Below are 22,003 nucleotides of genomic sequence, written 5' to 3'. Positions count from 1 at the left end.
TATTATAAAGCAAAGTTAGCAGAAGTCATGCTGTAAATGCTGGCAGGCTCACAGTAACTGGCAAGAACAGAGCTGATAAAGACATTCCTAAAGAAGCACTAGGTACAGAACACTCACACAAGCATATTCCAGAAAGGTGCCAGAACATCCCAATATCCCAAAGATAACAAGGGCTCCTCAGAATGACAATATGATGGATAAAGATGTTTTGGCTGAATCATCTGATACAAGGTAAACGGTGGTATCTTACCATGTCAGAGGGTGGCAACTACACACATCAGAGGGGAAATATGCACCTTGTTTGAATCAATGTATAAAAAAGGGCTTCAAAGGGTTTGTCTTGGTCCAGCCTAGGGGGAAATGGAAAGTCCTGCCGTTTATTGAGCTGGTCCATTGTAACATGCATACATGTGTTAGTGGTCCTGTAGAGTCTGCGGGATACTAAAAGCGTGCTTTGTCTACAATAAACTTGGCCTGATGCCTTTGTTACTGAAACAGATCTCTGGTCTTATTGGATAAGCCAATTGTGATTTGGTGTCTCAGTTATCTGCGCAGAGCTGGGACAGAATTCACACTGGTAGAGCACACACAGCCAGCAACTGACATTACCTTTTATGTCCCTTGCTAGGTGTAATTCATTTTGTGCCTTATGATTGATGATGTGATTTTTGTCCCTACATGCCTTAGCAATTCGTCTGTTTCCATTTTTTTGTAGGATTACTTTTTGATTTTGATGACCGATGCACATGTTTTGTAGATCCTCAGGGCACTGGAATAATGTCTTCTGTAATGAGTGACATTTTGGATTAGTCTCCATTTATGCTGACAGTTACCAACTGGGAAACAAGACATCAGAACCAAGAGTGTCACTTAAACAAAATTATTATGATGTAGTGGCCTGGGCTCCGAACTGGGATGCGGAGACCTGTGTTCTATTCCAGCTCTGCCACTGACTTGCTGTGTGACTTTAGCAAGTCCATTCATCTCTTTGACTGGTTCACTGCTCACTCACTCTTTACCAGTCTTGTCTAAGTCAACTGTAAGCTTTTTTCAGGGACTCTGTTTATATTATGTTAGTACCGAGCAAGATTTTAAAAAGGTATTTAAGTGCCTTACTTCCAAGAATTTCAATGGGAGTTAGGTGTCTAATATCTTTAAAATTATTGCTTCCAGTGCTTAGGATGATGGGCCTTGATTTCAGTTGGGGAATTCAGTTGTGGCTGTAATACACATCCTAATAAATAAGACTATTACTAAGGGGGCATAACTGGGACCCTTTGGGATAAGTCTCATAACAGCACTGGTAGTATTGGTCTGTACAAAGTATTTACAACGCTAGTGAGCTATAATTCAGCAAAGAAGAGAATGCTGACTGCATGGCCTAATATTTCTGTGGCTCAATGGACCATCTGTAAAATGGGCACAGGAATCCTGCTTTACAGGGATTTTGTGAGGCTTAAATGTTTGTAAAACACTTGGCGATTCTTGGATGAAAGGCCCTCCAGAAGCACAACATACCATTAACAATACAATGGGGTCTCACATCCAGAACTTTACCACTTAAACCTATTTCCTGCTATGAGCACTCTATTGGCTGGTTAGTGTGTGAAACCACATTACCACATAAGATTAAAAAATGTCAGCATCTATAAAGTCCTAGTATAGCACACTGCTAATGGTATGTATGCATCATGATACTCAAGCCTATTACATAGATGAAGAAAAAGGAGTCAGATTCTGCTCTTCATTATACCAGTATATAACCAGTGTAATGTCACTGATTTCTTCTGGATTTACACCAGTGTAAATGAGAGCAGAGTTTGGCCATTGGTGATTATGAATCACATAGGACAAAATAACAGATATAGAGGGATTTTACCAGACATTACACTGGAGAAAACTCTAGGAGCATCTTTTAATCTGAATGTCAGAGCACACAAGTGACAGTGAAGTTCCCTAAAGGGGAATGTTAGATATTTTTGGTGACAAGAATATTTTGTATTGTTAAAACAAGCATCCTTAGGTCTAGAGATGCTAGGAAACATGTAGAATGTCTGCTAAGACCACTGTTTTTTGTCAGTTCTACACAGAATTTTTTCTTGGTGACAAACTCTTTTAACCATTCCAAATATAGAAGGCCAGAGAAAATGCTCTAACATTTTGTTCTTATACTGGAACTGGACATAGTGCTCCAGTGGCTAACAAGATACTCTGTATCTGTTTGCATAAAAAGAAACTGGAGACTAAATGAACTAGTACTGTGAAGCATTTGCTGAAATGCTATACAACAGACCCTGACTATGGCTAGTGTCCAATGATCCACAGTTATTGTCCAGTGTCTTACAGTGTGCAAGCTTTCTCTCCTAATCAATAAGCTGTGCTCGGTAGTCAGGATGCTCATGATCACGCTTAGATACCAGGGGCATGGGTGTAGCATAGGAACCTAAATAGGTTAGGAAAGAATGGAACAGATCAAGAGATATTTCATGAGCTGGAGAAGCTCCTTCATTTGTTATAGGAAGGACAAATGGAACGAGAAGTCTAATACCTCTTCTCCCCACCCAACTCCTTTTGAGCTGAATGTCTGGATCCAGGAGAGGAAAAATGCCAAAGGCCTTGAGTGAGAGGTTTATTCAAGTTGGGTCAAGCCCCCGTAGGCAGCCTCATTGACTAGCGTCAGGAAGTGGGGGAGAGGGAGAGAAAGCAGCATTAGTGTGTGACTAGGAGTACGTCTACACTGCGTTTTAAAACCTACGGCAGCGAGTCTCAGAGCTGGGTCTACAGATCCAGGCTTGCGCGATGGCTCTAAACCCAGCTGTGTAGACGCTGGGCTGGAGCCCATGGTGTGGGCTGCATCTCAGAGACCAAGCGGCAATGTCAACAGTGTTGATTTTAAGGCTCTCAGGCCTCGCGCTGAGGTGTGAGTCTGTAGACCCAGGCTCAGACTCACTGCCATGGGTTTTAAAATGCAGTTTAGACATATCCTAGGTGCCACAGAAGCCCTCCTGGCAGAGATCAATGAATGGATGCACTGAATCAATGTTTCACTGTCTGCTCTGCCCAGGAACTTGTCCCAGCCAACATTTCCTTCCACTTTCTGGGCTGCACTGGCCATCACAGACCTTTGGCTGCTTTCTGCCCCCACTATCTTCCCTGAAAGCAGGCTATCCAGTTCAGGGGCCCCGTGGATGGGTTGTCTCTGATGGATGGTGGCATGAACCCAGGCTAGCTCTGGTCCAAGGAGCATATGATAGGGGTGAAATCCCAGCACCCCCTGACATGGCAAAACTCCCAGGATTTCACCTAATGTGTTGTAAGATATTCATCCTGGGCCTGATTCAGCAAAGCATGTGCCTAACTTTAAGCATGGACCTAAATCCCATTGACTTAATGTGATTTAAACAAGTACTTAAGTGAAGAGCTGGTTGGGAATTTTCCATTCGAAGGTTTTTTCTATGGAAAATGTGGTTTCACAAAATCAACATTTTTCCTCAGGAAAATTTCAGTTCTTCCAACAATTCCTCTCCCCACCCCGATTTTCTGTCAGGAAAACTGAAATATTATTTTGTTTTGGGTCAGGTTGTCCTGAATTGAAATATTTTGGTTTGTTGAAATGACCTGAAATGTCTCATTCAATATTAAACTGCATTTCCGTATGGCACTGAAGCAAATAGGCATATTCACATGCTTAAAGTTACTTGTGTGCTTAAACACTTTTTTAGACTGGAGGCTTGACTTTCAGCCTACCTACTCTTTTCACTAGTGCCTTTGCTCCATTGGTTATAAAGCTACAAGTACCTTAAGAGTTTGTTTATTAAAATGCATTTACCCTGTGCTTTCTCTCAAATTTAATTTCAAATCCCCTCATCCAACTGGGGCATGATTCAGTTATCTTGCTCATATCTTCCTCATTCCAGGGGGTAGAAGGGGAAGAGGGTGTTTGCAGTTTTGGATGGTAACTCAAAAGCAATTACATTCAAACAGGCTTTTCTTTTTTTAATCTTTTCTTGGGGGGGGGGGGGGAAGAGGGAGGGGGAGGAAATTCTTCAAAGCTTCAAAAATAGCTTAGGGGACTTCCTCTTTCGGAAGAGGCAAACCAAAGGAGAAGTTGGGAACCTGCCAAATATTTAAAGAACAGTGCTCTAAATGGTAATTATTAGCTTTGAAATCTTCCAGTGTTTAACACATAAGCAAAGTCATATTTAGCTGTCACAAACATAGGTCCCAGTTGTGCAGAGCATTAATGATGTGAGTAGACCTTATTTATGTGAGTAGTCCTAATACTTATTCTCACAAATCCCTCAGTGTAAGCTTCTTGTGGTTGTCCTCTCTATGTTTAGTCCAGTACCAGGCACACCCCAATGGGGCTGAATAAATAATGAACAATCAGATTTCACAAGTATCACCGTTGTCAGTGGACTATCTCTGAGCCAAGTGAGATCTAGTCCTTACACGGCAGATATAGTTTTTAGTCTAGCTGGCTGTGGATTCTGGGCTAAATCCATGAATGTGAAGTAAATACTGAGGCGAACTCTCATTGCTGATTGTGGGGTTGTTTGTAAGACTGCTTTATAAACATGTGATCACATTGTACAATGAATAATCTGGATAAATTAAACAGTGAGGACATTGTTACACATGCATGAAAGCAGGCTACTGATGTTCAGCCTCCTCTTTATGTCCTATTCAGAGGAAAAACATAACAAATATAGGGATGAGCTATGATCTAGAAAAATGAATTCGATTCCCACTACATTATTTAATTTAGTTTTGTTTTTAACCCCAGCCTCTTTTCCCAGTTGAAGTGAAATGTCAGAATTCTGTCAAAAGGTCACTGCTCTTCAATACTGAGACGTTAGCTTTGGATCTTTTTCATCAAGATTGAAAGTATAATTATTCATGGAAGATCTTTAATATGCTGAAGCTTAAAACAGTGAATAGATGAAATATACATTCAGATCTTTTTGATTTGTACTGAGTTTTAATTGGTCCTTTGCTCTCTCTTGGAGTCAAAGGCTGATTGCCATGTGGGTGGGGCGGGGCAGGACAGGAGAACTTGCACTGCTGCTATTTTATTAGATATTAGGAAAAACTTTCTACCAATAAGGGTAGTTAAATTCTGGAATAGGCTTCCACAGGAGGTTGTGGGGGCTCTGATCTTAGTGAGGAAATCTAGGGGCTGTTGTATCACAGAATCATATTAGAAAGCCACTCGGTTCTGTTTATTGCTTTAAGTGAATGTAGCTCTGTCACTGAAGGCTTTAAGAACAGGTTGGACGAACACCTGTCTAGGTTTCTAGACAGAACTTTTCCAGTTCTACATTTCTAAGATTCTATGTTAAAGCAGCCCCTTGAAATCCCTACTCATATGGGACCCCATCAGGCTAGGTGCTATTTAGACACATAGTAAGAGCCACTTCCTGCCCCAAAGAGCTTTCTATGTAAATAAACAAGACTGACAAAGGATGGGAGGTAAAATATAGGCACAGAGAGGGGGAGACACTTGTCCACGGGCACACACAGCAGGTCACTGGCACAGCTGGGAAAATAAGCCAGGTTTCCTGTGCCCCATTGGACCACACTGCCTCTAAATGATGAACATGCCCTGTAGATAGACAGACTGCAGTTTTCAGGTAATACGCACTACATTCACTTAAAGCAATAAACAACACTTTGTGGCTTTGTTCAAGAGGGTGTCAAAGTTTAATCCACATGCAAAGGTGTCTTTGTTCTTCTTGTGAATTAATCATGGATGCATTTGTGGGGGTGGAAAAACCTTGCCGTTTCCTGATTCTTGAATGCCTGACCGTGCACCTTCTCATATTTATAAGGAATTTCCCAGGTTGTTGGTTGGGGTTTTTTTTGGGTAGATAATGGGGAAGTGTGGGAGAAACCCATGAAATGAAGTAGCAGCAGCTTCACTCTGCAGGACTTGGAAGCTTTTCTGGCTGGCAGGGGCACATGTCAATTCCATGATCAGGAACTGTTTGGCTCAGCACCAGCAAAAAGCAGTTTCCTTTGCACCTTAGGAGGTATACCATCTCCTGAGCCCTTATGAGGTCAGATGGAGAGCGGCAGGGCTAAGGTACAACAGTGCAAGAGCAAGCCCTGCTCACTACCACTCCATAATCCCTTTGCACTTTACAAGATCCATGGACTTTTCACTATGGTCTCCACTGTCCCGAGGTCAGTGAGTGCAGGGGGGCAGTGGATGCCGTGGGCCCATCACAGCCCTTCCTTGCAGCAGGTGTGCAAGGAGAGGGCAGGGTGTGGTTATGGCCTTGACTCTGGCCCCACAACTTTGGCCAGCTGATCTGGCACAGGAGTGTACTGGTATAGGCTCAGAAGCAAGAGGGAAGCAGGGAGGAACTGTGCCTCAGAGAGCAGCAATTCCTTGCCAGTGCCACCCCATACACAGGGCTTGTGATTTTGCCAATCTAGTCCTCTGTCACTCAGGTAGCCAGGCATAGTGCAGCCCTCCTTAGCCTCGCACGTTGGGCTTGATCCTGCAACATGCTGAGCACTCTGGGCCTGATCTGGTGAAACACTTCAGTACGCGCTTCAATTAAGCACCGGAGCAGTCCCACTGTATGAGCCAGGCAGGTGAAGACATCTTGGCTGTTCTGAAGAAAACTTGTTTGGATGTGAGCCTCTGACAATCCTTTACTGAGAAGGCAGAGTGTATTTTGTATGAATTTTTCCACTTTTAGATGCTGGGAGCAATGCAGTCCTCATCCTGCAAAGCACTTAAGCACATGCTTAACTGTAAGCACATGACCATGAGTAGTTAGTGGAAGTATTAAAAAGACTGTACTTGCACAGTAAATAATTGTCCAAGGCTCAGTACACACTGAAATCAAACAGCTATCTTCAGAACATCCAAAGGCACTTCTGCTCAAAGTGAGGGCTATTTCCATGCCTGATTTCACATTTCAACCTCCAGTTGTTTCAGCTGCAGAGATGTTCAAAATCATGCTGTGAGAATTATTTTCTGATAGGAAAAATGTCAGAACTCTTTTTGTTCCAACTTTGCGAACAAATCACCTTCAGGCAGACAAGGAGTCAGGGACTTTTCAGCCCACAAGGCAAAAGCTTCAAAAAGTTACATGGGCATGAAAACAAAGGATTAGACTGAAAAATGTTATGCAGCCTGAATCATAGACATTGGTGCTGATTCCGCAAGAGTGCACCCTTAGTAACTGCCTTGACATCTTACTTAGATTGTAAGGTCTTTGTGGCAGGGACTGTCTTTGTTGTTCTGTGTTTGTACTGTGCTCAGCATGGTGGGAGCCTGCTCCATGAATAGGGTTTGTAGATGCTATGGTAATATAAATGATAATGATGATAATTAAAAGGAGATAGTGTAATTGTGTCATTTAGTGACAAACATTGGAGAAAAAGGAAAAGTCAGATTTCCAAACTGCATTTTCCATTTTCAAAAGTCTTTAATCAGAATATCTGGAGTCTAAAATATGGGGTTTGCAGCAGGACTACTTGGTCTAGTATCTGTCCCTAAACTAGTTTAAATTACATCACTGACCTCCCCAAAGGAATGAAGCATAATGAAAAATTGATTCCTCAGAATAAATAAAAAGTTATTTTTAAAGTATATCAGCACAATTGTTGATGGGGTGACTTGGGGCTAGACACAACAGTTTTTCTCCCTACATTTTCTATAATTACAACAAACACACATGAAAAATGCACTGTTCATTGATCAGATTTAGAATAATGTCTCAAAAATTAGCCAATGATTTCTTCTAACACCTCTCAAACTATAGAAAAAGAGTGATTCCCCTGCTGTTCTTTCCCCCCCAATCAGTCATGTTCTTCCCCCTACCAAGTAACAGAACATAATCTCAAACATAAATGATTACTGCAGCTTCACAAAGAATTTCCAAATGTAATCTAAGAGATAGAGAAATCAGACACTAAAAAACCTGTTATCACATTTTTCCTCACCATTCAACTACACAGGATGATATAAAGTGAAGGCAAGCATGAGACAATAAGGGGCAGATATTCAGCTGGTGTACTGTTATAGCTCCAATGACTTCCTTGAAGCTATGATAATTTACACCAGATGAAGATCTGTGCTTAAGTATTAAAAGATTGTTCCAGAGGTACAAAAATCTGTATTAAAAGAATGTTAAGGTTGCAAAGTCCACCTCTCAAATTAGGAAGTGCCACAATTAAGGTTGCCCGTGCAATCTTAATTTGCCCATCTTGTGTATATACATTATGATACAGTCAATAGTTACATGGTCACCGTAGTATCTGAGTGTCTTCTATGTAAAATTAATATCAATAGCAAAGTCTCTAGTGGATTTCAGGGAGTCTCTGGTACTTCTTCCTTTATGGGCAGCCTAACACTCTTTTGTTTTTGACCACCATCACACATTTGGTAAATATTTTCATGGAATTACCCACAACAACATCCAGGTCTTTTACCTGAGTAGTTAGTTAGCTTAGTATCTTGCAATATGAAGAAGCAGTTCAAATGATTCCTTCCTATGTGCATCATCTTGCACTTGTCAACAAAATATTAATTTATCATATTGCCTAGTCACCTTTGTTAGGTTGCTCTGGATCCTCACAGTCTTCTTTAGTCTTAATTCACCAAAATAATTTTTTGTCACTTGCAAATACCGCTATTTCACTATTCCCTCCCTTTCCCAGATTATTAATTGATCTATTAAACAACAGTTCCTTAATACAGTTCCTTAGGTCACCCCACTGTTCAACTTCTCCTATGTTGAAAACTGATCATTTATTTCTTCATTTTGTTTTCTGCCTTGTTAGTGATATTCTGATCCATGATAATATTTTACCCATCACTCCGTGCTACTTAGTTTTCTTAACAGCCTCCTTCATTTACTATTTTATTGACATTCTCAAAGAATTCTAATGGTTTAGTAAGGCATGATTTTCCTTTCCAGAAGCTATACTGGTTTGTTCCTATCCAAATCTTTTAATCTATGTGTTTTATGATTCTATTTTTATCCATTCAGAGTAGAGATTTCAGTCTATTATTAAACAATTTACCTCTGTGTCTCTCGTGTATCCATTCAGATGCACCAAAATATAATGTAACGTGGTATGTTATTGCAATTTGGGCTATTGCGTTCAACAGGAAATAAAAGTAGTCATGCCACAAATCCTACAGAGAATTAACTACAATTTCCCTAAATCATACACAGATATTGCTATTTGCTCACTCAAATTCAATGAAAGAACTTTTATATGACTGAAAATACGACAGAAGCCTAAAAGAAATATTTGTATTTAGTAAAAAAAATCAATAAAATTTAGGACTTACATATGAACCATAATCCACTGCTAGAGTCTGCAAAGCCCATGGGAGACCCAGGCCAATTAAAATGTCAAAAACATTGCTTCCAATGGAGTTCGACACAGCCATATCCCCCATGCCTGCAGAAACAGGAAACGGTGTACAATCAGTCATTTCAGTAAAGGCTCCTTGCTCTTCAACAAGAATGTCTGCATCTGAACTACTCCTGACTCTGCATAGATTAACACCGGCTAGATTTGGCCTTTCTTTATAACTGATGCTCATTTCTTCCAAAACAATGGGCATACTGGGAAAGCATATGTATCTCCAAGAAACATTCTCTTGGCCTCCTAAACTTGCAGTTTTGCAAACTCGTTTTTTCTTAAACCCCCAGCTCCTGGAGTCATGGAAATCTCAGTTATCATTAAAAATAATAATTTTCCAGCTCTCACAGTTGCGGAGAAAAGCTGGAGAAAACAAATCAACTGCCCCCAAAGTCTCAGAAACCAGAAGGCAAATAAAAAGAAGCCCATTTAAAAAAAAATACCCATAATTTTCAAGTTAAACATGATTTTTGAATGCTTGGTGTTGGCAATGCTGCTCAAGCATAGTCTAGATCAGTGGTTCCCAACCTGTGGCCCAGGGGCCAAAAGTTACCCGCGAAGGCTTTCAAAGTGGCCCGTGGCTCCCTTCCCGCTGGCTGCAGAAGGGAGCCACTGCTTAAGGACCCAGGCGGAACACGTGGCCGTGGGGCTACAAGACCGGTGCAGGCTCCTTTCTGCAGCCAAGGGGATGGGAAATCAGCACTCCCCTCCCCCTGGCTGTAGCAGGGAGGACGGCAAAGTGCTCCACCTGGGTCCCTGGGTGCTGGGGTCCCTGCTGGAGCCAGAGGGAGGGGAGCACTGATCTCCTGTCCCCCCAGCTGCAGAAGGGAGCCACTGCTTAGGGACCCAAGTGGAGCGCACAGGGCTATAGGATGCATGTGGTTTCCCTGCTGCAGCCAGGGAGATGGGAGATCAGCGATAAGGCAGCCTCCTCGCTGAACTGCTTCCGTCTGGCTGCAGTGGGAGGGGTGGGGGGGCACTGCTGGTGGAGACTGGCGGCCCTTCAAGGTTGTAAAAATGATATCTGTGGCCCTCGAGCCAAAAAGGTTGGGAACCACTGATCTAGATTCAGTAATGGCCTTTACCTTCTATGTGATGGCAAGTTAGTTGTAGGACAATCTCCTGTTCTCTCTGCATGTATTAAATTTCAAATCAGCATTGATTTCCCTCATCAGAATCACTTCCTGCTGCTCCTTTGGACACATTAGTATGCCACTAAAGTAGTTCAGACCCCACATAAGTTTGACTGCTTGACATAGACTGTTCTCCCCAAATGTTAGATGGAACCAATACAAGACATTAAGGGCCAGTTCCTCTGCTCTAATGGAGCTATGAGAATTTCCATGAGCTGATGATCTGCCCCTAGAGGCATAAGAACCTGAAAAGGACAGAAGAATAGAGGCTGTTCTACCCCATCTGTGTCATACCCCTCTGCCCATTCTGCCTCAGAGCATAGCTCTGGAAACCTATGATTCTGAATAATACAGAGTGAATGTTCACAGGCTGCAATGGTTTCAAGTAATTGCATCTATTAGAGATCTGTTGGACTCTCATTTCAAACCCGTACGTTTCTGCCACACCTTTGAAACTCTGTATTACAGAACCGGAGTAGCAGGCACACTATACACCATCCCCATTTTTCCAGTTGTGCTAGTAAAGGAGAGCTGGGGAATGCTGATGTTTTGCCCTTCAGTCCCAACTTGTGTTTCCAAAGCTTGGACCCCCTGAGAATGGAGTCTGGACACCTCAGGAAAGATGCACTTGCACATCATCCTCTTTATCAGGAAAGCTTATCTGGAGGCTAGCCATCCATACTTCCCCTGTACCTCCTTAAAAGGCAATGGACATGTAGAAGATGCTTTTGCAGTGGTTTTACATCCATGTTTGCTGATTAAGAAAGCAAACCTACCTTGTCTTGCTACTATAAGGCTAGCCATGCAGTCCGGCACGCTGGTTCCAGCTGCCAGGAATGTGATACCCATGATCACATCTGGAATACCCAATGTGTAGCCAATTATCGTAACCTAGGGAAATAAACAGAACTGTCAAGATGTTTAAATTTAGTTAAAACCTAGTCAACCTTGGCCTTATATCGTAATATGTTCTGGGTCAGTTTCTGTAAGCTTGATGGTGATATAAAAAAACTAGTTGAAAAGCTAAAATTAAGAGAGGGGGGGGTCCAGTGGGCGGAGCAACAGGCATACGGTCAGGAGACCTGAGTTCTATCCCCCACTCTGCCATTGACCTTTGGCAAGCCACTTCACCTCACGAGGCCTCTCTTTTCTCTACACCTTTTATCTGCCTTGTCTAAGAACTGCAAGCTATTTGGGGCAGGGACTGCCTGTACAATGCCTAGCACAATAAGGACCTGATCTTCATTAGGTTTTTTTTGCCTTCCTCTGCAGCATGGGGTCCAGATCACCTACAGGTTTAAACTAGTGTAAATGGTGGATTCTCTCTAACTTGAAGTCTTTAAATCATGATTTGAGGACTTCAGTAACTCAGCCAGAGGTTAGGGGTCTATTGCAGGAGTGGGTGGGTGAGGATCTGTGGCCTGAAATATGCAGAAGGTCAGACTCAATGATCATGATGGTCCCTTCTGAACTTAAAGTTTATGAGTCAGAGCCTTAGGCATTATTATAATACAAATAATAGTTAAATAATCACAAAACCCAAACATAATTCTATCATAAGCATATTGTATTCAGGCAACTCAACACAGAGGAGATGCCTCTAACCGTCTTAATGTCTTTTGGCATGCATGTTACGACCTGGTAGTGTGATCTTTGAATCACTATATATTCTGGAACGTTATAAGCCCTTATTTAACGTAGAACTTATCATCAATGCAAGTTACACTAGCAGTTATATCTACTTGCAAGAAGTGACATAAGAAGTTCAGTTCAGGATAATATTTGATCTCCATGCTCTCTAAAATGTAGCCTAAGAAATCTGAACCATATGTTATAAGCAGCGCAGTGATCCTGTAGTTTTTGGTATTCCAGCTGTGAAAAGCTTGGATAGATACTCGTTCTTAAAAACAGCTCATCCTTTCAAATGAAAACTTGGGGGACTAGTCGCTCTCCATTTCCTGTTCAGGGAATTAAGGCTTCCTTAAAAAATTGTTTCGCAAGATTTTGGCTTGGCTCTGAGAGTAAAACCTGACCTTAATTTTGCATTCAGTAAAGAGTTAACTATGCATGAACTGGAAGATTTTCTGTCATTTCTGATCTCCACTGAAGGTGTGATCAGTTCTCTAGAAATAGATTAGATGTATTTCTGTGGTTCTAAAATCAGAATAAGGGGTCAAACGCTCAGATGCTCAGTCACAAATGCATAGGCTGTATTCCAAGTTCCACCAAAGCCCTTCTCTTCACCCCATAACTGTCTGTTTCCTCCTCAAGACATTTGGGACTGAAAAAGAAACATGATCCATGCTGCATTGTTAGCATTATTATAACTGGGGATACAGAGATGTTATCACTTACCCAACTGTCTAATGAGGCCTGCAGCAGCTTAATGAACCAACAGGCACACAGAACTGTTCTTGCAGCGAATAAGCCAATTACATTTGGATTGGCTTCTGTTCATTTTATTTATCCCCAACCACCTTTTGAATAACAAGCTAGAAATAGATGAAGTAGTTTCTATTGAGTAATGAGGCAAAATGGGCCAGCCAAAAGGCTGAGTGTCATGGCTTGGCATGCGCTGGGAATGGGGTGTAGCGTTTGTCAGCCCTGCCTCTCAAACTTTCTTATTCCAAGGAGAAAGAGAGAGAAAGCAACTAAAGAGCCTGATTCTCATTTACACCAAGGCCCATCTACACTACTCTGGCCTTGAAATATGTGTAGGTGGAATTTACTCCCAAATTAAAAACCTTAGGTGAAATCCTGGCCCCAGTGACATCAATGAGAGCTTTGCTTCTGACTTCAATGGGCCAGGATTGGATCCCCTCAGTGTAAAGGGGCTTTAGTATAAATGGGAACCAGGCCCTGAGATTTTTAGATGAAAACTTAGGTATGTAGGGCCCAAAGCAAAATCCACTGAAGCTGATGGGAAGAGATGTCCATTGACCTCAGCAGGCTCTGAATCCAGCCCCAAGTCTGCTTTCCCACCTGGCTTGATACATACCATCCACACCATTATGTAGGAGAAGGCTGCAATCCAGAGGGTAGAGGAAGCAAAGGTGACCATGAACCATTTTTCCCAGTGCGGCTTGTTGCAGTTGGGCACCGTGAAGTACAGGAGTAAGCTCAGTGGCCAGGTGAACAGCCACTTCAGGATTTCTATTTTGCCAGCTGCCAAAAACAAAAGGGGACAACCATACATCTCTGCCCCATCCTCTCTGCTTTAGTCCTTAGCGTGGTTTATTATTTGTATTGTGTTAACAGCAAGAGTGGCTAGACCCCGTATGAACAGATAACAGAGGCAGTCCCTGCCCAAGAGCGTACAAACTGAGGATAAAACAAGGGGCAGGGAGATGCAACAGAGAGACAAAAGGGGCATAAGGGAACTGAGATGATCCCGATTACTATGATAAGCCATGGTCCTAGCATGTCAACTGCCTAACTGCTGTCAAGTATTTTGTAGGTATCACAGAAGAAGAGAGTTTTCGGGGAGGATTTGATTTGGTGCCATGGCTCACAGAGCTGCCTGATGGCATTCTTAGAGCCTTTGTTTTCCCTGCTTCAGCAGCCCCCCACCCCAACTACAGCTAAGCTTTCTGGCTGAGTAGCCCTGGAAAGGACTTGCTGTGAAACACTCTGTAATGGGGAGGAGCCGTCCCTTATAGGGGCTGAGTACTCAGGCTAATTCGCAGCACTCCAGGTCTCTGCATGCCAAGGGTTGTCACTCATCCCAGTTTTTTGGAATTCATCCATTTTCAAAGGGCCTCCCTGAGCCAGTGCGCTTAATACTAGAGTGGTAAAGGGTGGGACTGATGTAACTTTGGCACCCACCCAGTGGTAGTGCATGGTGGCAAAGGCACAGTAGCCGGGCACCATTGCATCATGAAGAAACACTAGGATGTTGCCAACACTGGGAAGATGTCAAAGCAAACATCATGATGCATATGGTTTAAAGTGGGGAACAAGAGCAAGACTGGAAAACAAAACCCCAAATGTGCCCACTTTAAGGCCCATCTGCACTGCCTGAGTGGTATACAGGGACTTCAGTGTAAATGACGATTAGATGTTGAATACAACGGGCCATATGCTCATTTGCCCTGAGGCCGGCTTACACCTCTCTGGAAGTATAAATGGGGAGATAAAAAAGGAGTAAACTATATTCACACACATGTTAATGCCCCTTTATACTGCCAGGGGAGCGCAAAGGGGGCGTGGTGCAGTTGAGAACTAGGCCCTGATGCCTGGTTCACCGCTGCCCTGCATCTTGTGTAGCAGTTTACACCAGTGCAGAATGACGATAAAATGCAGTCGTTCTGACTGTGGATTACACAGCTCATAAGGGGCACATTGACACTAGGAATAAAGGTTTGTTCTTGCCTCATGTTAGCTAGCTCATATAAAGAGGTGTTAACCCCAGGCTCCCCCCACACTTTTAACCTACTAACACCTTTTAAAACTACCCACTGTCTTGTCTTCACTAGGATTTAACCTAAAATGAGGAGAAATCCTAGTGAAGACAAGGCAGTGTGTAGTTTTAAAAGATGTTTAGTCTGTTAACACCTGTTGATAATACCACTGCCCTGTCCCAGTAGGCTTTCCCCATGTGTTGTTAACATGTTTTAGAGAACACAGATAAGAACACCACATTTTTCCTAGTCCAGACAAGTTTAAGGTACCTGTAGCAGTTACAGAAACCTAGTCGGGTTCTGTCACATCCCACTCTACTGTTTCCCTCAGAGGAAAGGGGGCCTTTTCTATTTAAACCAGATGGCCATAATCCCATTTCATCAATGACCAGGAATTAGACTGTGATGGTCAGAATGATGGGATTATCAAAGAAGCACCTATCATTTCAAACATAACTATGATGCTGTTTGGTGTTTTCAGAGTTATATTGAAACAGGGAAAGCCCAGGAGCTTCTTACTGGGTAGGTCAAAAGGAGTGTATGGTCCATCATTATCATCATCCTCTTCCTCCTCTTCTTCATCATTCTCGTTGTTCTCATTGTCCTCATTCTCATTCTCTGTCTCATTTCCAGCCTCTGCCATGTCCTCGTCTCTTCGGGTGCCATTCACGCCCCTTTCAGTGGAGTTGCTGGGGGCTGTCCCATTCTCAATGGCATGCTTGATAGGAATTTTGATAGCCACCTCTGATTCCCCATTGGTGTAGGCTCTGCTGTTTATCAGCCTTTGCCTCTGGAAATAGAGTAACAAAGTCTTGGTTAAAGAGAGATTAAAAAAAAAACAAACAATGAGGGATCTGAAGAACTTTGTAAAAGCAGGTTTTAAAAAATACAGAGCCAGATCCTCAACTGCTATAAATTGACATCTACACCTGTTAAGGGTCTGACACAAATATTATAATTTTGGTAAATGAAGGACTGAGCATAACAGAATCTAAAACAGATTTACAGAAAAGCACAAGCCAGATACTGATCCAATTTACACTGATGTAAATTTGAAGTCCACTGAATTCAGTGTAGAACCAGCATTAGTGAGATCAGAATGAGGCCAATGTCTGGGAGTATCTTCTCCTGTGAGGGGGAGAAATGGAACCCTTCTGCCATTAAGTGCAATCTGGTACACTGTGGAGAAAAAGTATTCTCTTCAAAAATCTCATCAGGGAATAGTATCAAGGGATGATCTTGCAGTGTACTTGGACAGGGGTCAGGGAGATGAGAATCTCCACCTGAGGCACAGAAATGCCTGTCAGTCGGTCTCCCTTCAATCTGAGGAGCAGGGTGACACCAACCTCATTGATCAACATGCGACTGGCCATGGAGAGACGGGTTTTGGGAGGAAAGTGGCTGGTTATCATTATCCGGAGTCCTGCCTCAGAGAAGGAAAGCTGGTGTGGATAGGCAGACAGCAGCTCGTCCACCATGATCACTGAGGCTTTACGATGGAAATTCCCTGCAGAGAATTAACAGAGAAAGGCGTGAGGTACCATGCTTGCTGATCTAGTGGCCCCTCTCAGAGTGATAAAAGTAAAAGAGTTCTACAATCCTCCCTCTCTTCAAAACTAGCCACCCAAACAGTCATCTTTGCATTAGATCAACAGGTTTTTCATTTTTTTTTCACTCTGCAAACCACCCCATGAGAGAGCAACCCTTTCCTCTCAGCATCCTAACCTCCAGGAGCCTAGGAACCATTTGGCAAGAGTGGTCCAGGAGAGATGACCTCTATTTCCCACTCCACATTACATGGTTCTCAAAAGGTTTAATTCAGAGAACCATAAGAATGAGATTCATGAACCAAGGGTGAGAGAGTCAACTTCAGACACTGGCATCAAAAGTGCTTCTTCTCTCATTCATTTCTGTCCTTGAGCAATTGGATTTTGAAATAAATCTCTCATTTGGCCCACCATTGAGAATTTACATTGCAAAATCTAACCTACCCTCAAGAATTTATCATGTTAACCCTACTACATACGATTACATTCCAAATAGTAGACGTCCCACTGCAGTAGATGCCCTCTAGTGCTTAGGCCTGTGGTACTGGCTGCGTTGATTCCAAGAGTATAATTCTTACTTGTATGAGAATATAATCCTCACCAATCATTTCATCAACTATTGGGGCAGGTGGCTTTTGCTGTGTATCAGCAGGGCATTAGGATAAACTAAAAGCAGGTTCTTTTATCCTTGGACAGTGAACTCATTGCTGGAAAGGGGCATCAAATCTGGCAGCAAGTGAGGCACAGCTGATCTGTGATGGCCACTCGCTTGCTGCAGATCCAATGTGCAGAACCTACTCTGAGTAGCCAGAGGAAAAGAACCCACTCTGGGGACATTTCAATTCACTTTAGTAGTACCACATGCTTGAGGTCAAATCCTGATCCCTCTGAATTCAAACAACAACATCCCATAAGCAATTTTTCTGATCATCTTTTTGTTCTGCGTTTGCACACATCCTAGCACATTAGGGTCCTGTTCCATGACTGAGGCTCCAACGTGCTACCACAATACTAATTAATAACTATTATTATTGTTATTCTATCACTACTGCCATAAAGAACAATATATTCTCAGCCTTAACTTGTTAAGAAAACTTTTTGTCTAGGAATTTCCTTTGTTTTTACTGAAGTGGGAAAAGGGGTTATTTTTATGCTCCTATTAACCAAAATGGCTGAACAGTAGTTGCTTGAAATTTTTGTCAGATCTGTATTTCGAGAATGGTGCTTGTAAGAAATGCAAGCTGCAAAAGTGGAGCTCATTGTTTCCTGGAAGACAGGAATGTGGTTCTTGAGGGACTTCCAAGCTTGTATCTGGCCTCATCAGAACCATCTATGAGACTTCATTAAAGTTATAATTTCCACCAGTAGTTACAAACTCCACTGGCAGGGGGCACATGGTGCTTACCATTTTCTGGCAGAACTCAGGAGTTAATAAAAATGATCCAGAAAGATTTCACACAGTTCAAAATACAGAAAACCATTTTTGACTCTCTTATTTCAAGGTGTCCAGAAAAGCAGAGGCTCAGAAAGTGACTAGAAAGACCCTTGCAACAGAATTTCACTTCAACTTATTATATATTATTTGTATTATTGTAGCATCCAGGATAGGAGCCCTAGTCATGAACCAGCAACCTCTAGTGCTAGGCACTGAATAAACACAGAAGAAAAAGATAGTCCCTGCCCCCAAACAGCTTACCATCTAAGACGGTAAAAACGGTGCGGCGTGCTAGCTCACATTGCGGATTAGCGTGTAAAACAACAATGGACATTTGCAGTCAGTAATTTCTTGGCTACTAATGGCCAACTGCCAGATAAACATTGAAACGATTTTTAAAAAGTGACGAAACATCTCTTCTCTCAAACTACTCATCCGGATCACCACAACATTTCAAAACAAAAAAACTACCCATGCGTGAGAAATGTCATGCAAAAAGGGATTCTTTTTAGAAAATTGTGCATAAATGAGTCCATAACTGAAACTCTCTTATTTGTGTTAGTAATCCTGATGTCAACTGGTTACTTGAATAACTAAGGCCTGGTCTACACGTAACTTTTTTGTGGCATAACTATGTCAGTAAGGGGTGTGATTTTTTGCAGACACAGCTATGCTGGTAAAAGCCCTAGTGCAGACACAGTTATGATGGTATTGCTTATTTCACTTTCTCAAACCAGAATAAACTATATCAGCGTAAGCACTTTTATACCAATATGTAAAAGGGTCAGCTGCCTCCTTTGCTCCACCTTATGGTCTGTGTGCTCGCGCGCTGGGCAGAGGGGCTCTGCAATCCATACCACAGTTTCCCCTTTTGTTTAGGGCCCCTTAAGAACTCCACACAGTCCAAAGAGGGAAGACAAAAGCGCCTTACTGAGGTTCTCCTTTGAGTCCAAATAAGTGAATAAGAAAATCTCTTCCATCCAGACTTCAGCTGGGCCCTGCTCTCCTCCCCGAGGGACTGTCTCATCCTGCTCTCCAAGCGGCAGGAGAAGACGCAAGGCCCGTCCTGCCTTCTCCCTTCTCACTACTCCAGCATCTGGCTCTCACCCAGCGCCTCAGGCGGAGCTGGCACTAGGCCTAAGCTAGTATTAGGGGGCCAGGAGGGAGCCGCACCCAGCCCCTACTCTGCCTCCAGCTCTTCCCTGGCTCTACTCCTGGCGCCCAACTGCGGCCTTGCTTCCAGCCACAGCTCAGTTCCCAGCCCCCGTTCTCGGTCACCAGTCCTCATTTCCAGCCCCAGCTCCCGGCCGTAGTTCTGCTCCTGGGCCCTGCCATAGTTTGGGGACTCCTGGCCTAAGCAGACTAAGCAATTGCTTAGGGCCCTGAGCAGCTCTAAGGGGCCCCACTATTCACTTTTTTGGTATGTGTTGTGTGTGGGAGGCCCCCTCCAAATATTCCTGCTTAGGGCCCCCAGTGGCTAGCACTGCTTCTAAACTGGGATAAAAGACAGACAGCATGGTCCCCTCACTCTCCTCTCTCCTTGAGTCAGACGTCCCCAGGTCTCCTTCCCTGAGCTAGGTGCAGTTCACTCCTTCCCCAAGCTGGGTTATAATCAAACAGACCCTTATTCCCTCCAGGGAATAACAGCAGCTGCTTTCTCAGGCCAGTGTCCTGCATGGTATTCTCAGCCTGCCTCGCTGGAGTGTTTGGCTCCTACACAAGTTTCCTTCCCCAGGGACTAGCCAGGAATCTGTCTTTTCCTCCCTTATCTCCCCAGGCCTAGCCTGGGCTAACCACACAATCTTATTACCTCCTTATGGACTATTACCCACCTGAGGAGGTGAGCTGATCCTGTCACAGCTGGGGCTGAGGCCCTGTCCTCTCAAAAGGGAAAAACCACCCTGTGACACAATATAACTGCATTCGTTAGAGTTTGTTTTTTTCTTTCTGCTTTAAGTATACTGGTATAACTAAGTGTCAAAACTTTTAAACATAGACAAGGCATGAGGAAGTGGTTTTCCAAACCAGGACCCCTGCCTCAAGACCTCCTGTCCATCTAGCAATCTGGGAAGAGCTAGGTGATCGTGACGTCACGATATCTGTTCTTAGTCCAGGGGTTCTGCACAGTTCACATGTGTAAGGGTTTACAGGATTCTTAATGATGCAGTCATTTGAGTACCTATTATCTCCATATCTGTATTTTATATTCAGTTGTTTATTGTATATAAACTTTGTCACGAAATGTCTACCAATTCCATTTGTTTGGGTGCCTTTTTATGAGGAAGTTTCTCTCTGTTTCTGCAGCTCATTAAGACACACAAATCAGGGTGTTTCAGGCATAACACAGGCCTTGTCTACAAGAGAAAGTGGCACCAGTTTAAATCTAAAGTGAATTTAAACTGATTTTGTTAAACTGCCACAACTAGTGGCTTTTTTTTTTTTTTTTTGGTTTCGTTTAAATCAACTGAGAACAGATTTAAAACTAAACTGAAATAGGCCTCTCAGAGCTTGTCTACACAAGGGAAGTTACACTAGTATAAGGTAGGGTGTGAATTTAAAGCACTACAGTTATACCACTGTAACTATCCCTGTAGACACTCTTATTCTGCTATTAGAGAGGCCTTTTTCCAGTTTAGCTTATGTCAGACCCTCAGCTACTATAAATTGGTGTAGTTCCATTTAAAGTAATGCCAATTTACACCAGCTGAGGACCTGACTAAGAAGAACAGAAGCAGTTCAAATTCTTGATCCAGAGCAGTATTTTAGCTGGAATAAATAGCTGTCTAATACAAGGAAAACACCAGTCTGCAGCAGTAGCAAGAGCAGATGGATAGCTCCCTAACTGCAAATCAATTCTTGGGCTCAGGAAAGGAAGTGCATGAGTGACCACTTCCTTACTTTAACTGGGGTTAGGAGACATCTCAAGCTGTTTTCCTGCTGCTGTGTTTCCACATATGCTCTGTTTCTATGGTGCTCACTGGGTGATGAATGTAATTAGAGCTCCCTATGGAATTCAGAACCACAACATTTGTATAAGTGCTCTCACTCTCCCCTACACTGTCCCAGTGAAGGGAATCCTAGATTAAGAAGTTTCAGGGAAGGCATTCAGAGAAGGATGTGATGCACACACTTGGAAATGGACCTGCATCCACTGTAACTACACTGCCATCTGGCGGTGTGGGTTACAAACGGGCCAGTTCTTCTATGTTCCCATTCACCTCAATCCCTGACAATACAGAACCATTCCATGTAGCTTAATTACTAGTAAACTTGAGTGAAAATTATTCAGAATGATGCAAACAAGTAGTGTGACTTACTGGAACAGTTACCTTTCTTTAGCAATACCACTGTGGCATCACAATTGCTGTTATCGTCCATTTCCGTGTTATTTGCTAATCCATTCACTATATTTGCAGCATTTTTTGTCTTCCTCTCAAAGCAGTGATGTATGGAGGTATTAAACCTATGCAAATAAAACAAATTGCAGGTGTATCTCTGTTCCCTGCATGCAGTTTTCCCGACGGGCCTTCTTTTCTTGAGCCAGATCATGTATGACCAAACAATAGCATTCTGGAGGGCAGGAAAGGCCCTGTGCTTTTAAAGAGATCTAGCCTTAGCACAGCACAGCTCTAGCGTAGTTACATGCAAAACAATCTCTGTGTCCTCAAACATAAAACATAATATGTAAAAAAATATCCTGGGTGCTAAATCAAATATGTATATATATTATGTACTATAATATTGCTTTTAAACTCATTGTAAAAAGTTTAAGGATATACTGGTTCATAATGCCTCCTCTGAGTCTAGTTATTAAGGGCTGAATCATGCCATTATCATAAGCCTCAAGCTACCCAAACTGGAAAGCAGATTGTGATTCTGTTACATTTCAGTGGAGTAACATGGGTGTAACCAAGAGGAGAATCAGCTTGTTGGTGACAGGAAGGATGGTGCAGGGGCCAGAGTGTTAGCCTGGCACTCATGAGACTGAGATTTAATTCTCTGCTCCTCCCCAGACTTCCTGGGTGACCATGGGCAAGTCACTTGGAATTTCTGTGCCTCAATTTCCCCATAGATACACTAAAGATAATACCA

General features: G+C 42.8%; 1 protein-coding gene across 1 annotated transcript in view; it reads right to left on the bottom strand.

Moving 5' to 3' along the window:
* The window catches only part of SLC24A3 (solute carrier family 24 member 3), a 329,684-nt gene that overhangs the window by 15,363 nt on the left and 292,318 nt on the right, over nucleotides 1-22,003 (bottom strand). Inside the window, exons 10-15 of the mRNA XM_067532815.1 lie at nucleotides 21,241-21,374; nucleotides 16,276-16,436; nucleotides 15,449-15,719; nucleotides 13,528-13,694; nucleotides 11,306-11,420; nucleotides 9,320-9,432 (exon numbers count right to left, since the gene is read on the bottom strand). Of these exons, the coding sequence (XP_067388916.1) occupies nucleotides 9,320-9,432; nucleotides 11,306-11,420; nucleotides 13,528-13,694; nucleotides 15,449-15,719; nucleotides 16,276-16,436; nucleotides 21,241-21,374 (961 nt within the window). The remainder of the gene's footprint in view (nucleotides 1-9,319; nucleotides 9,433-11,305; nucleotides 11,421-13,527; nucleotides 13,695-15,448; nucleotides 15,720-16,275; nucleotides 16,437-21,240; nucleotides 21,375-22,003) is intronic.

This window comes from Emydura macquarii, unplaced genomic scaffold (genome assembly GCF_026122565.2).
Source record: "Emydura macquarii macquarii isolate MOO-44397 ecotype Brisbane River unplaced genomic scaffold, CSIRO-AGI_Emac_v2 contig_3305, whole genome shotgun sequence".
NCBI lineage: Eukaryota > Metazoa > Chordata > Testudines > Chelidae > Emydura > Emydura macquarii.
Note: the sequence above shows the minus strand (reverse complement) of the source record. Positions and strands in the feature narration are given on the sequence as shown.